Source organism: Chanodichthys erythropterus, chromosome 3 (assembly GCF_024489055.1).
Source record: "Chanodichthys erythropterus isolate Z2021 chromosome 3, ASM2448905v1, whole genome shotgun sequence".
NCBI lineage: Eukaryota > Metazoa > Chordata > Actinopteri > Cypriniformes > Xenocyprididae > Chanodichthys > Chanodichthys erythropterus.
Genome location: NC_090223.1, coordinates 64,638,244 through 64,656,945, shown reverse-complemented (window position 1 = coordinate 64,656,945; position 18,702 = coordinate 64,638,244). Strand labels below are relative to the sequence as shown.

At 43.2% G+C, this 18,702-nt stretch overlaps 1 protein-coding gene and 1 pseudogene across 2 annotated transcripts in view; both read left to right on the top strand.

Moving 5' to 3' along the window:
• Positions 1-18,702, top strand: part of LOC137005239 (uncharacterized) — a 615,607-nt pseudogene that overhangs the window by 362,862 nt on the left and 234,043 nt on the right.
• Positions 638-18,702, top strand: part of LOC137007027 (tripartite motif-containing protein 16-like protein) — a 33,340-nt gene continuing 15,275 nt past the window's right edge. For both annotated transcript variants that reach the window (XM_067368294.1, XM_067368286.1), the window contains exon 1: positions 638-1,112. In XM_067368294.1, coding sequence (XP_067224395.1) covers positions 671-1,112 — 442 coding nt within the window. In that variant the 5' untranslated portion in view covers positions 638-670. The remainder of the gene's footprint in view (positions 1,113-18,702) is intronic.

The following is an 18,702-nucleotide window of genomic DNA, read 5'->3' as shown; positions in this document are numbered from 1 at the left end:
TTGCTGGACAGTTTGAGAACTGCCTTGAGGTCTTTGCCTCAGCCATATTTTTTGGCAGGCACTCCCCTCCAGCATGGCGGCGTGGGTATATCGTTCCCCAATGCGTTCTGTTCAACGCAGAGGGGAGTTCCCTTCTCAGGGAACTATGGTTACATACGTAACCTGAGACGTTTTTGAGTATGTAAAAAAAAAACAAAACGGAAAAACTGAAAAAAATAAAACAAGTTTTTTTTTGAGGTAATGTGTTATGTCATTGTGTTTTAAAAAGGATTTCATATGTGTAAACAATTTTTGTAAGGTATCGAAGTCAAGGTATCGGTATCGTCTCGGTATCAAAAATTTCTGAATGATACCCAGCCCTAATGTCTAGTACTGGATAGTTTGTACTGTTATTAAGCCCAAAGTTCAGTGTTTTGTAAGATTAAAGCTGCCAAAGAAAACACAACTTTAATCTGTCAACATTGCATACATTTGTAAAACATTAAGCCAGCACAACAATATTTTTTGAGGAACAGTCATATGCTGTAGGCTATTTTGTCTGTCATTGGCTAAATTGTTAATCATGTGAGCATTACTAAAGATAATGGTATAAAACCATTCGATTTGTAACACTCTGAACATACAGATACAGCACACACATCTCCAACACGCTTTAGCTAAAGCACTAAGAATGAAGTTCAGAGTAGCAGTTCTTCTGCTTCTGTACAAATGTCTTGTATCCGTTCCGAATATCATATTTGCGACAGAATCTGCCGTCTCAGGATTGCCTTGTCCTTTGAAAACATGCACAGATGTACTGAAGGAACTTGGAGCCACAGAAAAACAACTAAAAGATCTGGAAATCAGACATGCTAAGAGTGAAGATCAGATTGAGGAAATCAAAAAGGAAAAACAAAATCTGGAAATTAGACTTGCTAAGAGTGAAGCCCAGATTGAAGAAATCAAAAAGGAAAAACAAGCTCAGATTGAAGAAATCAAAAAGGAAAAACAAGCTCAGATTGAAGAAATCAAAAAGGAAAAACAAGCTCAGATTGAGGAAATCAAACAAGATCTGGAAATCAGATTTGCTAAGAGTGAAGCTCAGATTGAAGAAATCAAAAAGGAAAAACAAGGTGAGACGACAATCAAAAAAGTGATTGAAAGCAGATTTTTTTTTTTTTTTTTTTTCAAAAACATGAAAAAACAAGAAATTCAACTAGATTTTTCATTTTTCGTTCAGGGAATGACTCTGTCCATGAATTTGGCAACTTACATGTGTTTAACTCAGAAATATTATCCTTATATTAGTTTATCTCAGATATAATAATTTACTTCGCACCTGCACTCACAACTACCTAATAGCCAACAGCTTTGGCTCACTGCCTGTTTTATTATTGCTGACCATCTATCAAAATCTGTGTGGCAATGCTGCTCGACTCGCTGGACAGACAGAGATATAGTGAAGCCCAGACCTGTGTCCATTTAAATCATCATACTCAGATGTCATAACTTTTTTAGGAAATACTCTGAGATTTGGACAATGGAGGAACTTGAAATATTATGACAGATATAAAAAGAAATAACATTGTATCATAGTTAATGTTCACAGCACATCTATTATAGTTCTATTATGATTTTTATTCATACATTTTATTTTATTTATAGTTGGATATCACAATGCCATTATCTCAAAGAATAGTTGTTTCAGTGATTGACTTTAGTGAAATATGAAATTAAAAAAAATAAAATAAAGTACTGTAAAAACAATTTGGAAAAAAAAAATATTTTAAGGTACTTTATGATATGTTGCCATATGGCATAGTGGAAATAAATTAGAATAAGTGTGTGTATATAGTTAATATTTTTCCTCAGAAATGTTGTTTGTATTGAATCAACTGGTGCTATTATAAGCTTTAGCAGTAATTATAAACACCTTATTCATATTTTCCAACATCTTTTATTTATTCCATTCACTTTTGCTGAATAATGCTTTATATTCTTTGAATTTCATTATGTTTTTCATGAATATTATTAAAATTGCAAATGTAGACAGTTAAAAACAAATATAATACTGTTCATCATGTATCATAAAACGTTGATATAAAACCAAAAACAGTGCAGTTCATGAAAATTCAACATTACGCAATCTTATAGAAGGAAGGTTATGAACATGAACCCCCCATGATCCCTGAAACTTCACCTTTTTTTCTGTACGAAACTTCACAAAGCATTTTTTTTTCTAGAGGTGAGACACAGGTACACATCACATTTGGTGCACTTCACCCTAACAATACATTTACATCCACTTGCACCAGCCTTTTTGAGACACCATGGTATGCCAGGGGTTGGTCTGGGCCAGTAGTACTGGCTGTGGTGGCAGTGGGCAGGCAGGTCTCTGATGTTCATTTAATCCATAATTCAAATGCCATGGTAGTCTAGACTCTGCTAAGTGTATTACTGCCCTCCACAGGTCAAAGTTTGAACTAATTTTTATATGCAATATGCTAGTTCAATAGTATATAACAATTAGTTCAAACTTTGACCTGTGGAGGGCAGTAATACGTTTAGCAGCGTCTACACTGCTGTAATTCAAATAGAGAAGAAGAAGAAGAGAGCTAGTTCAAGATGAGCACTTATGGTTAAAACTTATATAATTTTAAAAAATTTTCAGAAAATGAGTGATTGTTTCTCTAGATAAGACCCTTATTTCTCATCTGGGATCATGTAGGACAATTTGAAGCTGCAGTGAAACTAATTTTGACCTTCAATTGTTTGGTGCCCATTGAAGTCTACTATAAGGAAAAAAAATCCTGGAATGTTTTCATCAAAAACTTTAATTTCTTTTCGACTGAAGAAAGAAAGACATGAGGGTGAGTAAATTATCAGGAAAAGTTTATTTAAAATTGCACTAATCCTTTAAGGTTTTTGATGAAAACCCAGCTAACACAGTTACGTTGTAATGATGTAACTGGACCGGACCATATTCGTTGTAGCAACGTACCAAATAACGTTCTAGGGACGTAACTTTGTGATTCCCATATTTGTCGTGGCGATGTTATAGCGGTATGTCTCTGTAACGTGAAGAGTATGTCTCAACAACCAAACTGGCACGTTGTAAAAACGTAACTGGATCGGCTCATATTAGTTGCAACGACGTCCCGATTAACGTTCCAGTGACGTAACTTTGTGTTCCCTTTCAGTCGGTCACGTTCAATGTATGTCAGTAGTGACCAACGGGATATCACTAGAGAGCCCTATCAGATTCGAGTGAACTAAAACAAGTCAATGTAATTGTGCGATATTTGCATAATGCGCACCGCCTTCGACAGGTTTATATAAATAGGAAGCAGATGTAATCGCACTCTGTCTTTCGCTTCGGAACCAACCTGTGTGTTCCTGCTATTAGACTGAGGACGACTTTGCAAGATTTTGAAGAGCTTTTGTTCTACAGTGCTGGCATTATGACACCGTACAGCGAGGCTGCGAGCTTTCCCAGAGTGAGCTTTCCGAGCTGTTATACTGCTCTCAACTGCTGTTTTCACAGCATTTTTTGCCCCGTTTGGTTTGCAATTTGGGCCGATTCCTCTGTGTATGTGACTCAGGGAGTGAAAAGTGTGTCTGCAGTCACATCACGGCTGTTCCCTGTGTGCTTCGGCACAAAGAACAAAAGCTTCTAAAAGAGCTTCACAGACAGACACTGTGTCTTCTTCAAGACGTCATTCTGTCTGTGCGTTTCTGCAGGTGGTCGTTTCCTATCCTCACTGATGGCCATAATCACTTTCTCTCATGTCTGCTTAGCGTGCTGAGACTGTGTTTGTGGGTGGTTCATGTTCTCTTGTGAGAGCATGCCCACGTCGGCGCGTTGTTTGTCTCGCCTTTCTCATAAGGGCTTGAGTGCTCAGCGCGCCGTGTGACTTCGAGCTGCCGGCTGACAGCGCGCGTTGCCATGGCAACGCAGCGCGTTGTCTGACGCTCTAGATGCACGGTCAAGACTCCAGTGCCTTTAATGAGGTGGAGTTCCCACACTTATTCCCCGATCTAGTTTATTTTTCTGAATCAGAAAAATACTACTTTGGTTAATAAGCCTGGGTGACCAGAGGATCACAGTGGGGCAATACCCGCCGAGCCATTCTCCGTGGGCCCCCCACTCCTCTAGTGCATCGCAAACATGTTGTGACTATGTTCGTGGGTGGTTCATGTTTAGTACAACACGGCCACGTCGGTGCCCAGTGTCATCCAATTGGACAGCCACGTTCACTGTCCAACATGGCTGGTAGCTTCTGGGTGGATTGCTGGTCCTTCTCATGGGGGACCTAGCGTCTAAGTCAGGGCTCCATCAGAGGATCCGATGTCGACCGCTACATTGGAGAGAGTGTTGTTGGGCTCTGAACATGAAGTTGAGGCTGAGCGTCCCACGGTTGTGATGTGCTCATGCTGAATCAGATTCATACTTGACAACCATGCATACTCGCCTTGCCCCGCCCCCTGTATTTAGCTCAGACGTGCATGGAAAACCTTGGCAGTTTGTAAGCCTTTTTTGGTGTCAAATATGGAACGCCAAAAGGGCCATAATTTGCATTACAAGTTTTTTCTCTCTCACTACCCTCTAGGGTGGGGTGGCAGTGCTACGGGCAAACCACCTCTGCCCTGCATGGGTCTTGGTCCCCGGCAAATCCGTGGTAGGCCAAAGCACTCATTGCATATGGGTAGTTCTGAGTCAGGGTTGAGCTACGCATGATGCAAGTCATAGCGCAGGCCCCTGGCCAGACAATTTCCACCATGGTGGTCCGGAAACACCCCTGGCTAGCCTTGCTGGGATGTGTCATCGTCAAAGTACGCTTTCTTGATGCGCTCATCTCACAAGCTGGAGCTTGTGAGATGAGCGCATCATCTCATCGTATCATCTCATTGTGATAGATCTGTTTGCCTCCCCAGAAACTGCTCACTGCCAGTGGTTCTATTCCCTGACCGGCAGCACGCTCGGAACGGATGCCCTGGCACACAGCTGGCCCCGGGGCCTACTCAAATATGTGTTTCCCACAGTGAGCCTTCTCGCACAGTTCATGTGCAAGGTCAGGGAGGACGAGGAGCAGGTCTTGCTAGTGGCTCCGTATTGGTCCACTTGGACCTGGGTTTCGGATTTTATGCTCCTCACGACAGAACCTCCCTGGCTGATTCCTCTGAGGAAGGACCTCCTGACTCAGAGACGGGGGCACCCTATGGCACCCGCGTCCTGACCTGTGGAACCTCCACGTGTGGTCCCTGGACGGGATGCGGAGGTTCTGAGTGATCTCCCTCAAGTGGTCGTAGACATCATCACTTCCACTAGAGCTCCTTCCACGGGGAGCCTTTATGCGTTGAAGTGGAACCTGTTCATTGAATGATGCTACTCTCAACGAGAGGACCCCGATCATGCTCAGTCAGATCTGTGCTTTTCTTCCTGCAAGAAGGCCTGAAGCGAAGACTGTCTTCCCTCCACCCTCAAGGTGTATGTTGCCGCTATCTCCGCACATCACCATGCAGTTGATGGCAAGTCCCTGGGGAAACACGATCTGATCGTCAGGTTCCTGAGGGGAGCGAGGAGACTAAATCCACCTCACCCTTCCTGCATACCCTCTCTTTGGGTAGGGGACCTGCATGAATTCGGGCCTGGTGACTCTCATGTCATCCTGAGACCTCAGCCCGAATATGTGCCCAAGGTTCCTACCACTCCCTTCAGAGACCAGGTAGTGAACCTGCAAGCGCTGCCATCAGAAGAGGCAGACCCAGCCCTAGCTTTGCTCTGTCGCGTCCACGCTCTGCGTGTGTACGTAGACAGAACGCAAAGCTTCAGGACCTCAGATCAGTTCTTTGTCTGTTACGGAGGCCAGCAGAAGGGAAAGGCTGTCTCCAAGTAAATGATGGCCCACTGGATAGTGGATGCCATCGCCCTGGCGTAAGAATCCCAGGGCGTGCCTTGCCCGCTCGGGTTCCTGGGCGCTGGCTCATGGCGCCTCGCTGACAGATATCTGTAGAGCTGCGGGCTGGGTGACACCCAACACGTTCGCTAGATTCTATAGCCTACGTGTAGAGCCGGTATCTTTCCGTTTACTCGCTTCCACCAGCCGGTAGACACGTTGAACCCACTCTAAGTGTCGGCTTGCAATGCCATTCCTGCCCCCTAGGCCGGATACGTGCATCTTTGACTCCAGTCGCGTTTCCCGGTTGACGAACCCTGTCAAGTTCCTCCCCCTCCCCCTCGGCTCGGACATTGCAGAGTGTCCGATGCCAGGCCAACATCCATCACTGACGTTGTCTGTTGGCTGAGTTCCATATGTTGTGATCCCTCTATGTGAGCTGTCCCATATGTGTATTGTCCATGGTCAAACTCCCTACGGTGAGCCTGTGTCTTTCCCTTAGCAGAGCCAGCTCTGCTGTCACCTGTCAGATGAGTCTCCCCCTACCCAGGTGGAGCCATCCCAGGGACTCTATATGCGTACTGCCCCACGGGCCAGTCCATATGTGTATTCTCCACGTAAACTCCTCCCCCACGGGGTAGGTAGTGGCCTCCGCAGCGTCCCCTACGGGTTCGCTTCACCAGTGTAGTTTAGTTTACTTAGTGGGTATTTCGGTAACAGCAGCAAACTCTCTCGGCGTAAACCTCGTACCCTTCACCGTCCCAGTTGGTGTGACGGGTGGCTAGAGATTGTGCTGGGCACTGGAAGGGGTTTCGCAACTGTGGCGCTTTATTTGGGATCCCAATTCGTCGGTCACTACTGACGCACGTCAAATGTGACCGACTGAAAGGGAACATCTCCGTTACGTATGCAACCCTCGTTCCCTGAAGGAGGGAACAGAGTCGTATGTCCCGTCATCAAAGTTTCTGTACCCTTGCTGTTGTGCGGACACCAGTTGTCTCCTCAGCAAAAAACTGAGTGCGATTGCATCTGCTTCCTATTTATATACACCTGTCGAAGGCGGTGTACATTATGCAAATATCGCACGCCAATTCCATTGGCTTGTTTTAGTTCACTCGAAGTAAACTGTATATTGCATTAAGCGAACAAGTCTCTTCAGAAAATTAGGACTAAACTGCTCCATTCATATGGATCACTTTTACAGTCTTTTTATGAACTTTTTGAACTGTCAAAGTGTTAGTTGCATGGTCTGTAAATTGAGGGACAGAAAACTTTCAGATTTCATTCAAATATCTTCACTTATGTTTCGAAGATGAACAACACATTCTTGCATGTTCAGAATGACATAAGGCTGAGTCAAATAAAGCTATTTATGCGAATACGTAGTAGGCTATATATCTCAAATATAAATAAAACTACGTTGATTCATTTAAAAAAGCTTGAATCAATTTAATTTACTCATAATATCCAAAAGCCATATTAACAAACATAATATTGGCTTAATGCAATATCTGGAAAGTTATCAGGAGACCAATGGACCACGTCGCTACGTTCTCCGTGGTATTAACCAGCGACGTCTTTTGAGGACGTGCCCACAACGTTTCTGGAACGTTAGCCAAGATTCTAAAAAATGGAACATTACCACAACGTCCTCACAATGTTGTCATAAAGTCACGCTGACCAAATTACGACTAACTGACGACGTCGTCACAACGTTCTGTGTTTGCTGGGAACACACAAAATATCGCCCTGAACGTACTTCCGGTTTCTGCATTCTTCACAACTCTTATGCTGTATGTCCCACGCCTTTCCTATTCTACTTACGGAACGAACGCGGCACCAGTTTCATTTCTTCACGACGCAATCACACAGAGGGTTTCCACAGCGTCATTTTCTATGCAATGTCTCGTTCCCTCTTGAGGAAACAAAGGTTACAGTCGTAACTGATACGTTTTTTACACTTTCCGATTTCAATATTAAAGGGGGGGTTGCATGCGATTTCACTTTTTTAACTTTAGTTAGTGTGTAATGTTGCTGCTTGAGCATAAACAGTATCTGCAAAGTTACAGCGCTGAAAGTTCAATGCACACGGAGATATTGTCTTTTAAAGTTATGGCATTTTATTGCCTACAAAAACGGGTGGTTTGGACTACAACGAGCTTCTTCCCGGGTTGGTGACATCATAAACCCTTGCTATTAACATAAACACTGCCCCCGGGAACACACAACAAAGTGGGCGAGGCCATGTGGCGCAGCATAATGAAAGCGGAAGAGTTGTTTACACCGAACGCGAGCTGTGCGACGTGACGCATCAAAAGATAAAGAACCCATTATAATCTGTGATATTTTCTACACTGGATGCGGTGCTGAAGACAGCTTCCTGAATCTACACGAGTTTAATGCTGGATTTACACAAAGACTTTTACTGAAAGATGAAGCAGTTCCCACTTTAAAAGCAGTAGCTGCTGTTATCAGCCCCAAACTGTAAGTACGTTTTATTGTTTGTCTTTTAAACGTAATGTTATAGTTCTGTTGCTATTTTTAATGCATCTAGGACGTATACAAAGAGCAACTCCTTTCTGCTAGCCAGTTAGCTAAATTCTAGTGCAACAAACACTAACAAACTTCTATGTTCATAGACAAACAGTTGTTCATGCTATAAATTAAACGCTACCTTTACAAAAATGCGACTACTCAGGCATGTATTTACTACAGTAAAGCTTTAATCAGGATAACACTGTATATTGAAAGTTAACAAACAGCAGTGACAGCTTATCTAAACACTTTGACACAAATACTAAATGAAATACCATTCATAAACATCCTTCAAAAGCCGCGATTGCAGAGGTTCTACTTTTTCCTCTTCATCTGGGTCTGATTTGGCTCAATTTGATACAGCAATGTAGGCGCTATTATTTACTTTCCACCTAAGCGCGTAACTACGAATGGTAAGGGGCGTGGCGTTTCCGGACACTTCAACGAATCACGACAGACTGGGCCAGTAACCAACCTGCTGATCAATCTGAGCACATTGCGTATGTCGGAGGGAGTGGCTTCATAGAAGCAGGAAGTCAAACGAGCCGTTCATATGACAGTGGAAACAGAGGTGTAGAATTAAGAAAAAATATATGAAAAATACAGCATTTTAAAAAAAATGAAGCATTAAGACATGTTAAACTGTGCCCCCAAAACACAATAAAGCCTAGAAAAAAAACATGTAACCCCCCCTTTAAATCAAAAAACAAATGACCAAAAGATACACGGACCGAACACACTGAACTTTCTGAACCACTGCCAGTGGGAAATCAAACAGGAAGTGTTTGTCAGATCTCACAACAAGTTTTGGGAAATGCAAATGTTTTGTGAGGGGAAAGTTAAAAAAATATATCTTTTCATCACATCCCACATTTTTTCCACCACTATGTCCCTTTAGGGGCTCCGTAGTATTGTGCTGTGCATTTATGAATTTTATTTTGTAAATATATTATTTTTGAGGCTGATCTGGCTCTGTATGAATTGGTCGATGTGATGAGCAAAACATTATTTTATCGTAATAACAATGCATGATTCTTGATTCGATTATAAAAATGTTCTCTGTTACATATTTTGTCAAACAAATAATCAGCTACAATGCAGAACACACACAGAAGTGAAGGAGTGACACCATAACACATCCACAATAGAGAACAAACACACACAACACCATGTTCAGGTTTGACTGTATTTGTGAAATAAATGCAAAAAAAATAAAAAAATACTTCAGTGATCATATATTGTTATAAAGTCTAAACACAAATCTATATAAAAACTTGTGAAAAGATACCAATAAAAATAGATAGGTGCAAAATGAGTGGTGCTCTTCAGCCAACTAGTGGCTGTTCTTAAAATTTCAAGTTATTTTAATGTTTAACCCTTTCGCACGTAAGTTTAAAATATTCTGGCTGACCCCCCAGCGTGAGTTTTTTAAGGCGACCGTTATTTAGACGCGTCATTGCTTGTTACATGACACACCGCAGCGCTGTATGACTGATGATCTGCTTTCATTTAATTTTTCCTTTTTTATTCAAAATATTCACAAATTTGTTAACTATAGCATGAAATATCTAATATTCCGATTGCCAAATATGTGCAAGTGGATGTGTTTTGCTGTTTAAACACTTTTATAATGATCGCGTTAGTTGAGCCATATGTGTGATGGGCGCCTCCATGTTTTTTTGCGCCACACAGAGAATCGGATCTGTTGGATTTACAACCCGTGAATTCATCCACTTCTCCCGAAATACATGAAACATACATGAAAAAGTGAGTCGGTGAACTGGGGAAGAATAGAGTAAGCTTTAAATTTACTTTCACAATGTGTATCTGATATGAATAAAACGTGTCGTCTAATTATAATGAAAAGAGTTGTTATTTCCGCTTCTATAGACATCATTGTGTATTTTACAAACTCTAAATATATTGTTTTGTTAGTACTCACTTGTATTTAAATGTCTGAAACCTAAAATAAACATAATTTGGTTGAAAACACTGTATATATGTAATATATGAATAGTGCTGCGCGCGTCCGTCTCTGGTTTAGCGCCAGCCAAAGCGCGCACGCACATTTGAATTTGGCAGTTGATCATGTTATGCACCGAACGTTCTAATCACACCGGTGTGATCGTACGCGTCAAAGGGTTAATGTTTGTTTTCCGGTAGATGTCAGCAAACTACATCATGACTGTCCATGTTATCTCCATGAACAAAATTAAGAAATTAGATGTAAATTATCACCAATATAAACACATTATAAAATCACCATATAAGTGAGCGATGTTACATAAGTTTAAAAAAAGTGGACATGTTATGGGCATGTTGTCATGATCATGATTGATTTTTACAGGTTTATCAAGGATTTTTGATGCCCATTCATCATAAACATTTTACTTTTATTCATATTATATAAACTTTTTTTCATTTCAAAAGCTTATAAAGTGGGGCGATTTGACAATGCCGTACCGACTCTTATTCTACCTGGCAGAAATAAGGCCATCCTGAAGACGGTTTGACCAATCAGATGACAGGGGTGTTTCAGCACCTCCCACATGTGTGAATGAAATATCAAAGCCATAAACTGATTTATAACAACTGAAAAATGAGAAATGTTTTTTTAAGGTTTCAGACATTTAAATACGCATAAGCACCAGTAAAACAACACATTTAGAGTTTGCAAAATACACACTGATGCCAGACATCAGTGGAAGCAGCAATAACAAGCCATTAAAATATAATTTGCCGATATTTATTCATATCAGACACACACAATGGGCCTAAGTAACTATAAAGTTTACTCTGTTATTCTTCCTGTTCACCAGCCACTTACTGTTATATGTATTCAGGAGAAACCGATGAATTCACATTCTGTACTCTCTGAACTGCGATAAATCTAAGATGGTGGCGCCCGCGTTATGGATCAAGATAAAGATAATTTATAAATGTTTGTAAACAAGAAAACGTCTCGGGTTACAGATGTAACCCCTGTTTCCTGAGTAAGGGAACGAGACGCTACGTAGAATGACGTGATGGGAACCCCCTGCATTTTGTGTTCTTGAAGCACCTCTGTATCCAACCAATGAGGAAACGTGACGTCACCCGCCTCTGACCAGGAAACTATAAAGCATACCCAGAACAAAGAACGCTAGCTTCTGGAATATGTCTGAAGCAAGACGCTCACAGGTATGCTGGGGGTACGGCAACGTGACGCAGTGTCTCGTTCTCTTAATCAGGGAACGGGTTACATCTGTAACCCGAGACGTTCCCTTTCGTGGGAACTATCAACGCTACGTCGAATGATGTGATGGGAACGCTATCCCAACTACGCCGTATCACCAAGTACCTGTCTGTTATCTTGCAAACAGAACTGAGGACCCCGGAGAGGGGCCTACGTCCAGGTTGTAAAACCAATAAATGTGTGCTGGGATGACCATCCAGCAGAACCACATATGTCATTAATGGATACTCCTGACATTAAGGCCTTTGAGGCCACCATACCCCTAGTCGAGTGAACACGGACAGCTAATGGAGATGGCTGTCCGGCCGCCTCATAAGCAAGTGAGATAGCCTCGACCACCCACTTGCTCATTTTCTGCTTAGATGCTGGACCTCCTCTCTAATGAGACCCATAAAACACACAAACAATTGATCTGTTTTGCCCCACAGGGCAGCTCTGTGGACATATGCATCTAAAGCCCTCACTGGGCAGAGCAGATTGAGTTTCTCCTGATCCGAAGTTGTAAATGGAGGAAGATAGAAGGCCTGAAGTATGATGGAACCTGGGACGTTGGTGGGGACCTTAGGCATATAGCCTGGTCTAGTGTGCAGGAACGCTTTGATCATTCCAGGTGCGAATTCCAAACACAAAGAAGCAACTGAAAGTGCTTGAAGATCTATTCTTTTAAGAGATGAAATAGCCAGTAGAAATATGGTCTTTAAGGGTGAGGAATTTCTCTGAAACTTCCTCTAGTGGTTTGCAGGGAGCCTCTGCTAACCCTTCTAATACCACGGCCAAGTCCCAGGCCTGAGTCCTTGTACGTACTGAAGGCCTCAGAGTATCACGGAGGAAGCGTATAAAAAGGGGGTCTCGACCTACCAAGGAATCCCCCAGAGGAGTATGGCCGAAATGCCCGCATACACTTCCTAGTGGAGGGAGCTCTGGAGTTGAGTATGGTCTCCACAACCTCAGTTGGGAGAGCAGCATCTATGAGCCTGGCCCCCTCAGAGGCCAGGCCCACAGTCTCCATAGTTCTGGGCGTGGATGAATTATCATGCCGCCCGCTTGAGACAGGAGGTCCTGCCTGAGAGGAAGCTCCATCAGGGAGCCATCTAGAAGTGACACCAGGTCTGAGAACCATATTTTGGTTGGCCAGTACAGGGCTATCAATATTAGACTGACCCCTTCCTGGCGTACTTTCTCCAGAACTCCCGGGAGCAGAGCGAACGGGGAAATGCATACAGACGCAGCCTCGGCCACGTCTGTACCATGGCATCCAGACCCAATGGTGCTGAATGAGATAGGGAGAACCACAGTGGACACTGGGTTGATTCCCCTGAAGCAAATAGGTCGATTTCAGCTCGACCAAAGTTTTCCAAAGTGAGCTCCACACCTCAGTGTGGAGACTCCATTCCCCGGGCCTCGGCCCTTGCCTTGACAGGGCGTCTGCTGCCACAGTTTGAAGCCCTCAGGTCTGGGAGGAAGTATTTTACTGCAAGAAATACTGCCATCATTTCCAGACGATTTAAGTGCCAGGATCTGATGGTCCTCCCAGAGACCCTGAGCTGAGCGACCACTCATGATTGCCCCCAGGCCCGTGAGGGAAGCATCCGTCGTAAGCATTACGCGACGACGAGAAGTCCCCAACACAGGTTCTGGGACAGGAACCAAGGCTTTTTCCACATCGCCAGAGCACGAAGGCATCGCCGCGTGACTTTTGATCTTGCAAAAAGGATTTCCCCTCGGAGAAAACCCCTTGGTCCTGAGCCACCACTGTAAGAGTCTCATGTGCAGAAGCCCAAAAGTTATCACGTTGGACGCAGCTGCCATAAGACCCAACAGTCTCTGAAACTGTTTTACAGTGAGTGACTGGTCATAAGAGACCACCATCTTGTTGTCCGTACGGACCAACACGTGGTGGCCCCTCAGGTCTGGGAGGAAGTGTTTCAGTGCTAGAAACACCGCCATCATCTCCAGCCGATTAATGTGCCAGGAGAGCTGATGGTCCTCACATAGACCCTGAGCCGAGCGACCACTCATGATCACCCCCCCAGCCCGTGAGGGAACCATCTGTCGTAAGCATTACGCGACGACGAGGAGTTCCCGGCACGGGTCCCTGGGACAGGAACCAAGGCTTTTTCCACATGACCAGAGCACGAAGGCATCGCCGTGTGACTTTGATCATGCGAAAAGGATTTCCCCTCAGGGAAAACCCCTTGGTCCTGAGCCACCACTGTAAGAGTCTCATGTGCAGACGGCCAATAGTAATCATGTTGGACGCAGCTGCCATCAGACCCAACAGTCTCTGAAACTGTTTTACAGTGAGTGACTGGCCTAACTTCACCCCATTCACGGCTCCGAGAATGGAATTCACACGAGCAGGAGACAGCCGCACCTGCATAGTGGTAGAATCCCAGATTACTCCTAGATAGTTTGCAATCTGACTTGAAACCAGCACACTCTTTTTGGCATTAAGCCTCAGCCCAAGCTTTTTCATGTGCGACAGAACAACATCTCGATGTTGAACTGCCAACTTTTCTGTTTGAGCTAATATCAACCAATCATAATATGGTAAATGATTGAGTATGATTGAGTTTATCATAATATGATAAAGTTCAGCACGCGGATGCCCTGGAGTCTCAATGGAGCCAGTGCTTCATCCACGCACTTCGTGAACATGCGGGGTGATAATGATAGGCCGAAAGGAAGAACCCTGTACTGGTAAGCTTTGCCTGAAAGCAAACATGAGGAACTTCCTGTGAGAAGGATGGATGGATACATGAAAGTAAGCATCTTTCAGGTCTATCACAACAAACCAGTCCTCGGACCTGATCTGTGGGATAACCCTCCATCCTTCTTTGGAACAATGAAGTATAGGTTGTAAAACCCTGACAGCTTGCTGGGAGGAGAACCCCTTCTATAGCTCCTTTTTGCAAGAGCGTCATAACCTCCTGTTCCATTACCAGAGACTGCTCGGGGGCCACCACTGTTGGAAGGACCCGATTAAACTAGGGCGGGCGAGACCCGAATTTGTTACCCCTTTTCTATTGTGAGCAGCACCCATTTTGAAATATTTGGGAGATTTTTCCATTCTGCCTTATTTACAAAGATAACCAGTCTCTTGACTCGGCGCCCTTAAGCGGCGAACCGGCAAGGAACAGCCGAATAAAGTGATGACCGGCCCTCCTCGGAGGATCGGTGGAGACCGCTGCGCCCTGAAGCACACTGCTTGGCAGGGTTAGCAGAATGGTCTCCTTTATTTTCTTTTAAATTCCTCAGAATTTAATGTATTCAATATTTCATTTAATCCTCAAATTAAATACAGCCAGTTCTTATATAAATATATATTTTTGAACAGACTGAATATATTTAGAATACAAAAAAAGAATTATAACTCGTAATAATTCGCAAGGTATTTTAGGGAAAGAGAGAAAGGGAACTCCCGTCTACTCAGATCCCTTATATATAATTACGGACACGTGATATATGGGCAGCCTCTGCAAACGAAAGACCCGAGCCGTATATTCAATCTTGCAGACTTAATCTATGCGCTACCTCGACAACGCGAGATCCGAGCCATATATTCTTTAATGAATACTCAATCCACGCACTGCCTCGGCAAGCGCGAGATCTAGCTATATTCTTTAATGAAAACTCAATCCACGTGCTGGCTCGGCAAGCGCGAGATCCGAGCTTTGCATTAGACTGTTATTCCCTCGAGAATAAAGCCAACAGGAGTGGAGCTACAAAACTCCCGCTAGTGCATACTTTTCTTCGGGACATTTTTATGAATGAACACTGTCACTGTCAGTTGTGAGCTGACGTTCATGCTCCACTCCCAGCAAACTACACATAAATCGTGTGTATCCAAACTCGCTTTGTAGTGTAGCACAGGGGAAAAATCAAACTGCTGTTCACGATTGATTTGTTATAAACGTGTGATTTGAAACATGATATGTGTGTGACAGTGAGGTGGCCATCCTCAGATTGATATCACAATATCCACCTCCTCAGAGCTGGACATGTGAATATCGGTGCCTCAACCCAGGGGAAGAAACCGCAGAGCGTGCTTCCACCTGGGAGACGGCACTGAACCTGGCAGGTGAAGGCAGAGAAAGGACGGCGCCCGTCTCTAACCCCTCTGTCAGATCCATTTGTGAACCCCACGAACGGAGCCTCCACCCTGCCTCAGCAGAAGCGGGACCCGATCTGCGGGGAACACTGGAGCACAGTTTTCTGAGAGTGAGTTTTTACATTGCACACAGACGGCTCCCTCGAGAGCTGCCTGGGCATATTCACTCTCATTTCACTGCTGTTTCTCGACATAATACTTTTTTATATATAAATATATGGATTGGTGTGAGATACTCTTGTCCTCAGACGTAGAGATCGTGATTATTTATATGTGATAAGACAAACAACACCAAATAAGACACACAAGATACAGAGAGCGCTTGCTGAAGACAACAGAAGCTAGCGTTCTTTGTTCTGGGTATGCTTTATAGTTTCCTCCGCCTCTGATGTCACGTTTCCTCATTGGTTGGATACAGAGGTGCTTCACGAACACAAAATGCAGAGGGTTCCCATCACGTCATTCGACGTAGCGTCGATAGTTCCCACGAAAGGGAACACACTCACGCTTGAAAGGGTTAAATTAAACAAAAAACGAAAAAACAAGCTGTCTTTTCATTTCTCGTTATTCCAATCCAAATAGGAAATGAAATGATCAAAATGTACACAGATCACAGGGCTTTCTTCAGTGCAGAAATAAACGTCATAGAAATAGGTACGCATAGGGCATAACCTGATATTGCTGAGTTCAACATGTTCCTGGGTCAACATTTTTGTTGATCCTGGAACAACATTCAAATCAACCAATCAGATTTGAGGGACAAGTTTACAGATTATGTCAAGTTTAGGCTTAAAATCATTAATTGATGCTTCTACATCAGTGTTATTCATCTATCATTTCCCTCTGATTTTTGGGATAACTTATGGGTAGGGTTAGGTTTAGGGGTAGGAATAGGGTTAAGACTAAATTTTCAGACTAGAATGTTGTTCCAGGATCAACAAAATATGTTGACCCAGGAACGCATCTAACTCAGCAATATCAGGACATGGACCATATAAGTGTTTATTTTGGAAATATGAATGTACCTCACATCTTCTGTACATTGCCCATTACTTCTTTGGCCTGTTTTGTTTAGCTGACCAGCTCTCAAACTCTCATCTGTGTGTGAAAGCTGCAGGAAGCCCTGGACAGCGCAGAGAGAACACAAACTTCAGTTAATACTCAATATCAAATAAAGGGTTAGTTCACCCAAAAATGAAAATTCTGTCATTTATTACTTACCCTCGTGCCGTTCCACACCCATAAGACCTTCGTTCTTCTTCACAACGCAAATTAAGATATTTTTGTTGAAATCCGATGGCTCAGTGAGGCCTTCATAGGGAGCAATGACATTTCTTCTCTCAAGATCCATAAAGGTACTAAAAACATATTTAAATCAGTTCATGTGAGTATAGTGGTTCAATATTAATATTATAAAGTGACGAGAATATTTTTGGTATGCCAAAAAACACCAAAATAACAACTTATTTAGTGATGGCTGATTTTAAAACACTGCTTCAGAAAGCATAGGAGCATAAATGAATCAGTGTGTCGAATCAGCTGTTCGGAGTGCCAAAGTCACGTGACTTCAGCAGTTTGACACACAATCCGAATCATGATTCGATACACTGATTCATTTATGCTCCGATGCTACGGCTTGTGACCACACATTGATGCCCTAAGACACGAAACGATCGGTTTGTGCGAGAAACCAAACTGTGTTTATATAATTTTTTACCTCTAATACACCACTATGTCCAACTGCGTTCAGCACTCGGTTAGTGAGGTCTGATCGCGCTCTGACAACGGCAGTGATTTCTCACGCTTATACTTCAATGAGTGTCAGACATCACTTCTGTTGTCAGAGCGCACTTTTGGGCAAACTGAAGTTGATAGGATGGCTAGAATATATATTGTGCAGGCCACAAAATGGCCGGCTCTTAGCCACCTGTTGTTTAGAGTAGCTTCTCATCTGCTGTTTTCTAGAGTAGGTTGAGTTAGCACTCGTCACTTCAGTTGATATGTATGTTTAGGTCGGCCTTAATCAGCCACCTGACATGGTTTGCTTGTGAGCTTCACTTTCTTTCTCTTATCCATGAGATTTGGAGGTGAAGCCCAGGCTTCACTAGGCTTGTGGCCCTGTAAGAAGGCCCATAGCTTAGCAGCCAGTCTAGAGCTAGGTTAGGTGTGATGTCTATATTTATCAAGTTTGAGTTGACAATGCTAGTTTTTTGTCTTTTGTCCTCTAGGGCTTAGAACAGGTTTGAGAATCTGTATGAGAGAGTGTTTTTCCTTTTTTTAACAGCATGTATATCAATGTTTTGTATTACTTTGAGTTCTAGACTTTTTCCCTACATTTATATGTGAGCTTACTTATGCCACAGGTTAGCACCTGTTCTCATAATAGTAGGCCCTTTTTGCTGTAAAGCGGCCTCTATTTGAGAGGATGGTGACTATATATTCCCCAGTTAAGAGGTTTATTTGTGTCACTGAGTGCATCACCTGTTGGATTGCATACTCAGGGTAGTTAAAACCACTTTTTGTGGAAAGTTGGTATCTATTTAGCTCCCTCCTTGGTGATCTTGTTAGCAGCTATATTGCATATAACTCGGATTGTAGGCTTTATGATATTTAGCCTCCTTCAAGTTAGCAGTTGTTTTCTACAATGCTGTTTAACTGATCAGAGTTTGCTCACATATTTACACTGCCTCAGGCCCTGCCACATGTCTGTTTGAGGTAGTAGGCCTTATAGTCTCCCTTAGACCATGTTGGCTTTGTTTGGTTCCCTTTAGTCACATGTTTAGGGTACATTGCCTGTTGGAATGTGTAGCCTAGTGCAGGTCGCAGTTAGCTTCCCATAGTTATGTGGGTTAGAGCTGGGTCCCTGTGGCTTGGTCCCCTTTTAAATTCACGAGCTGGAGCCACGTGTCATTGAATCGGCAGGCCCCTTCAGGCCTCCTTTTTAG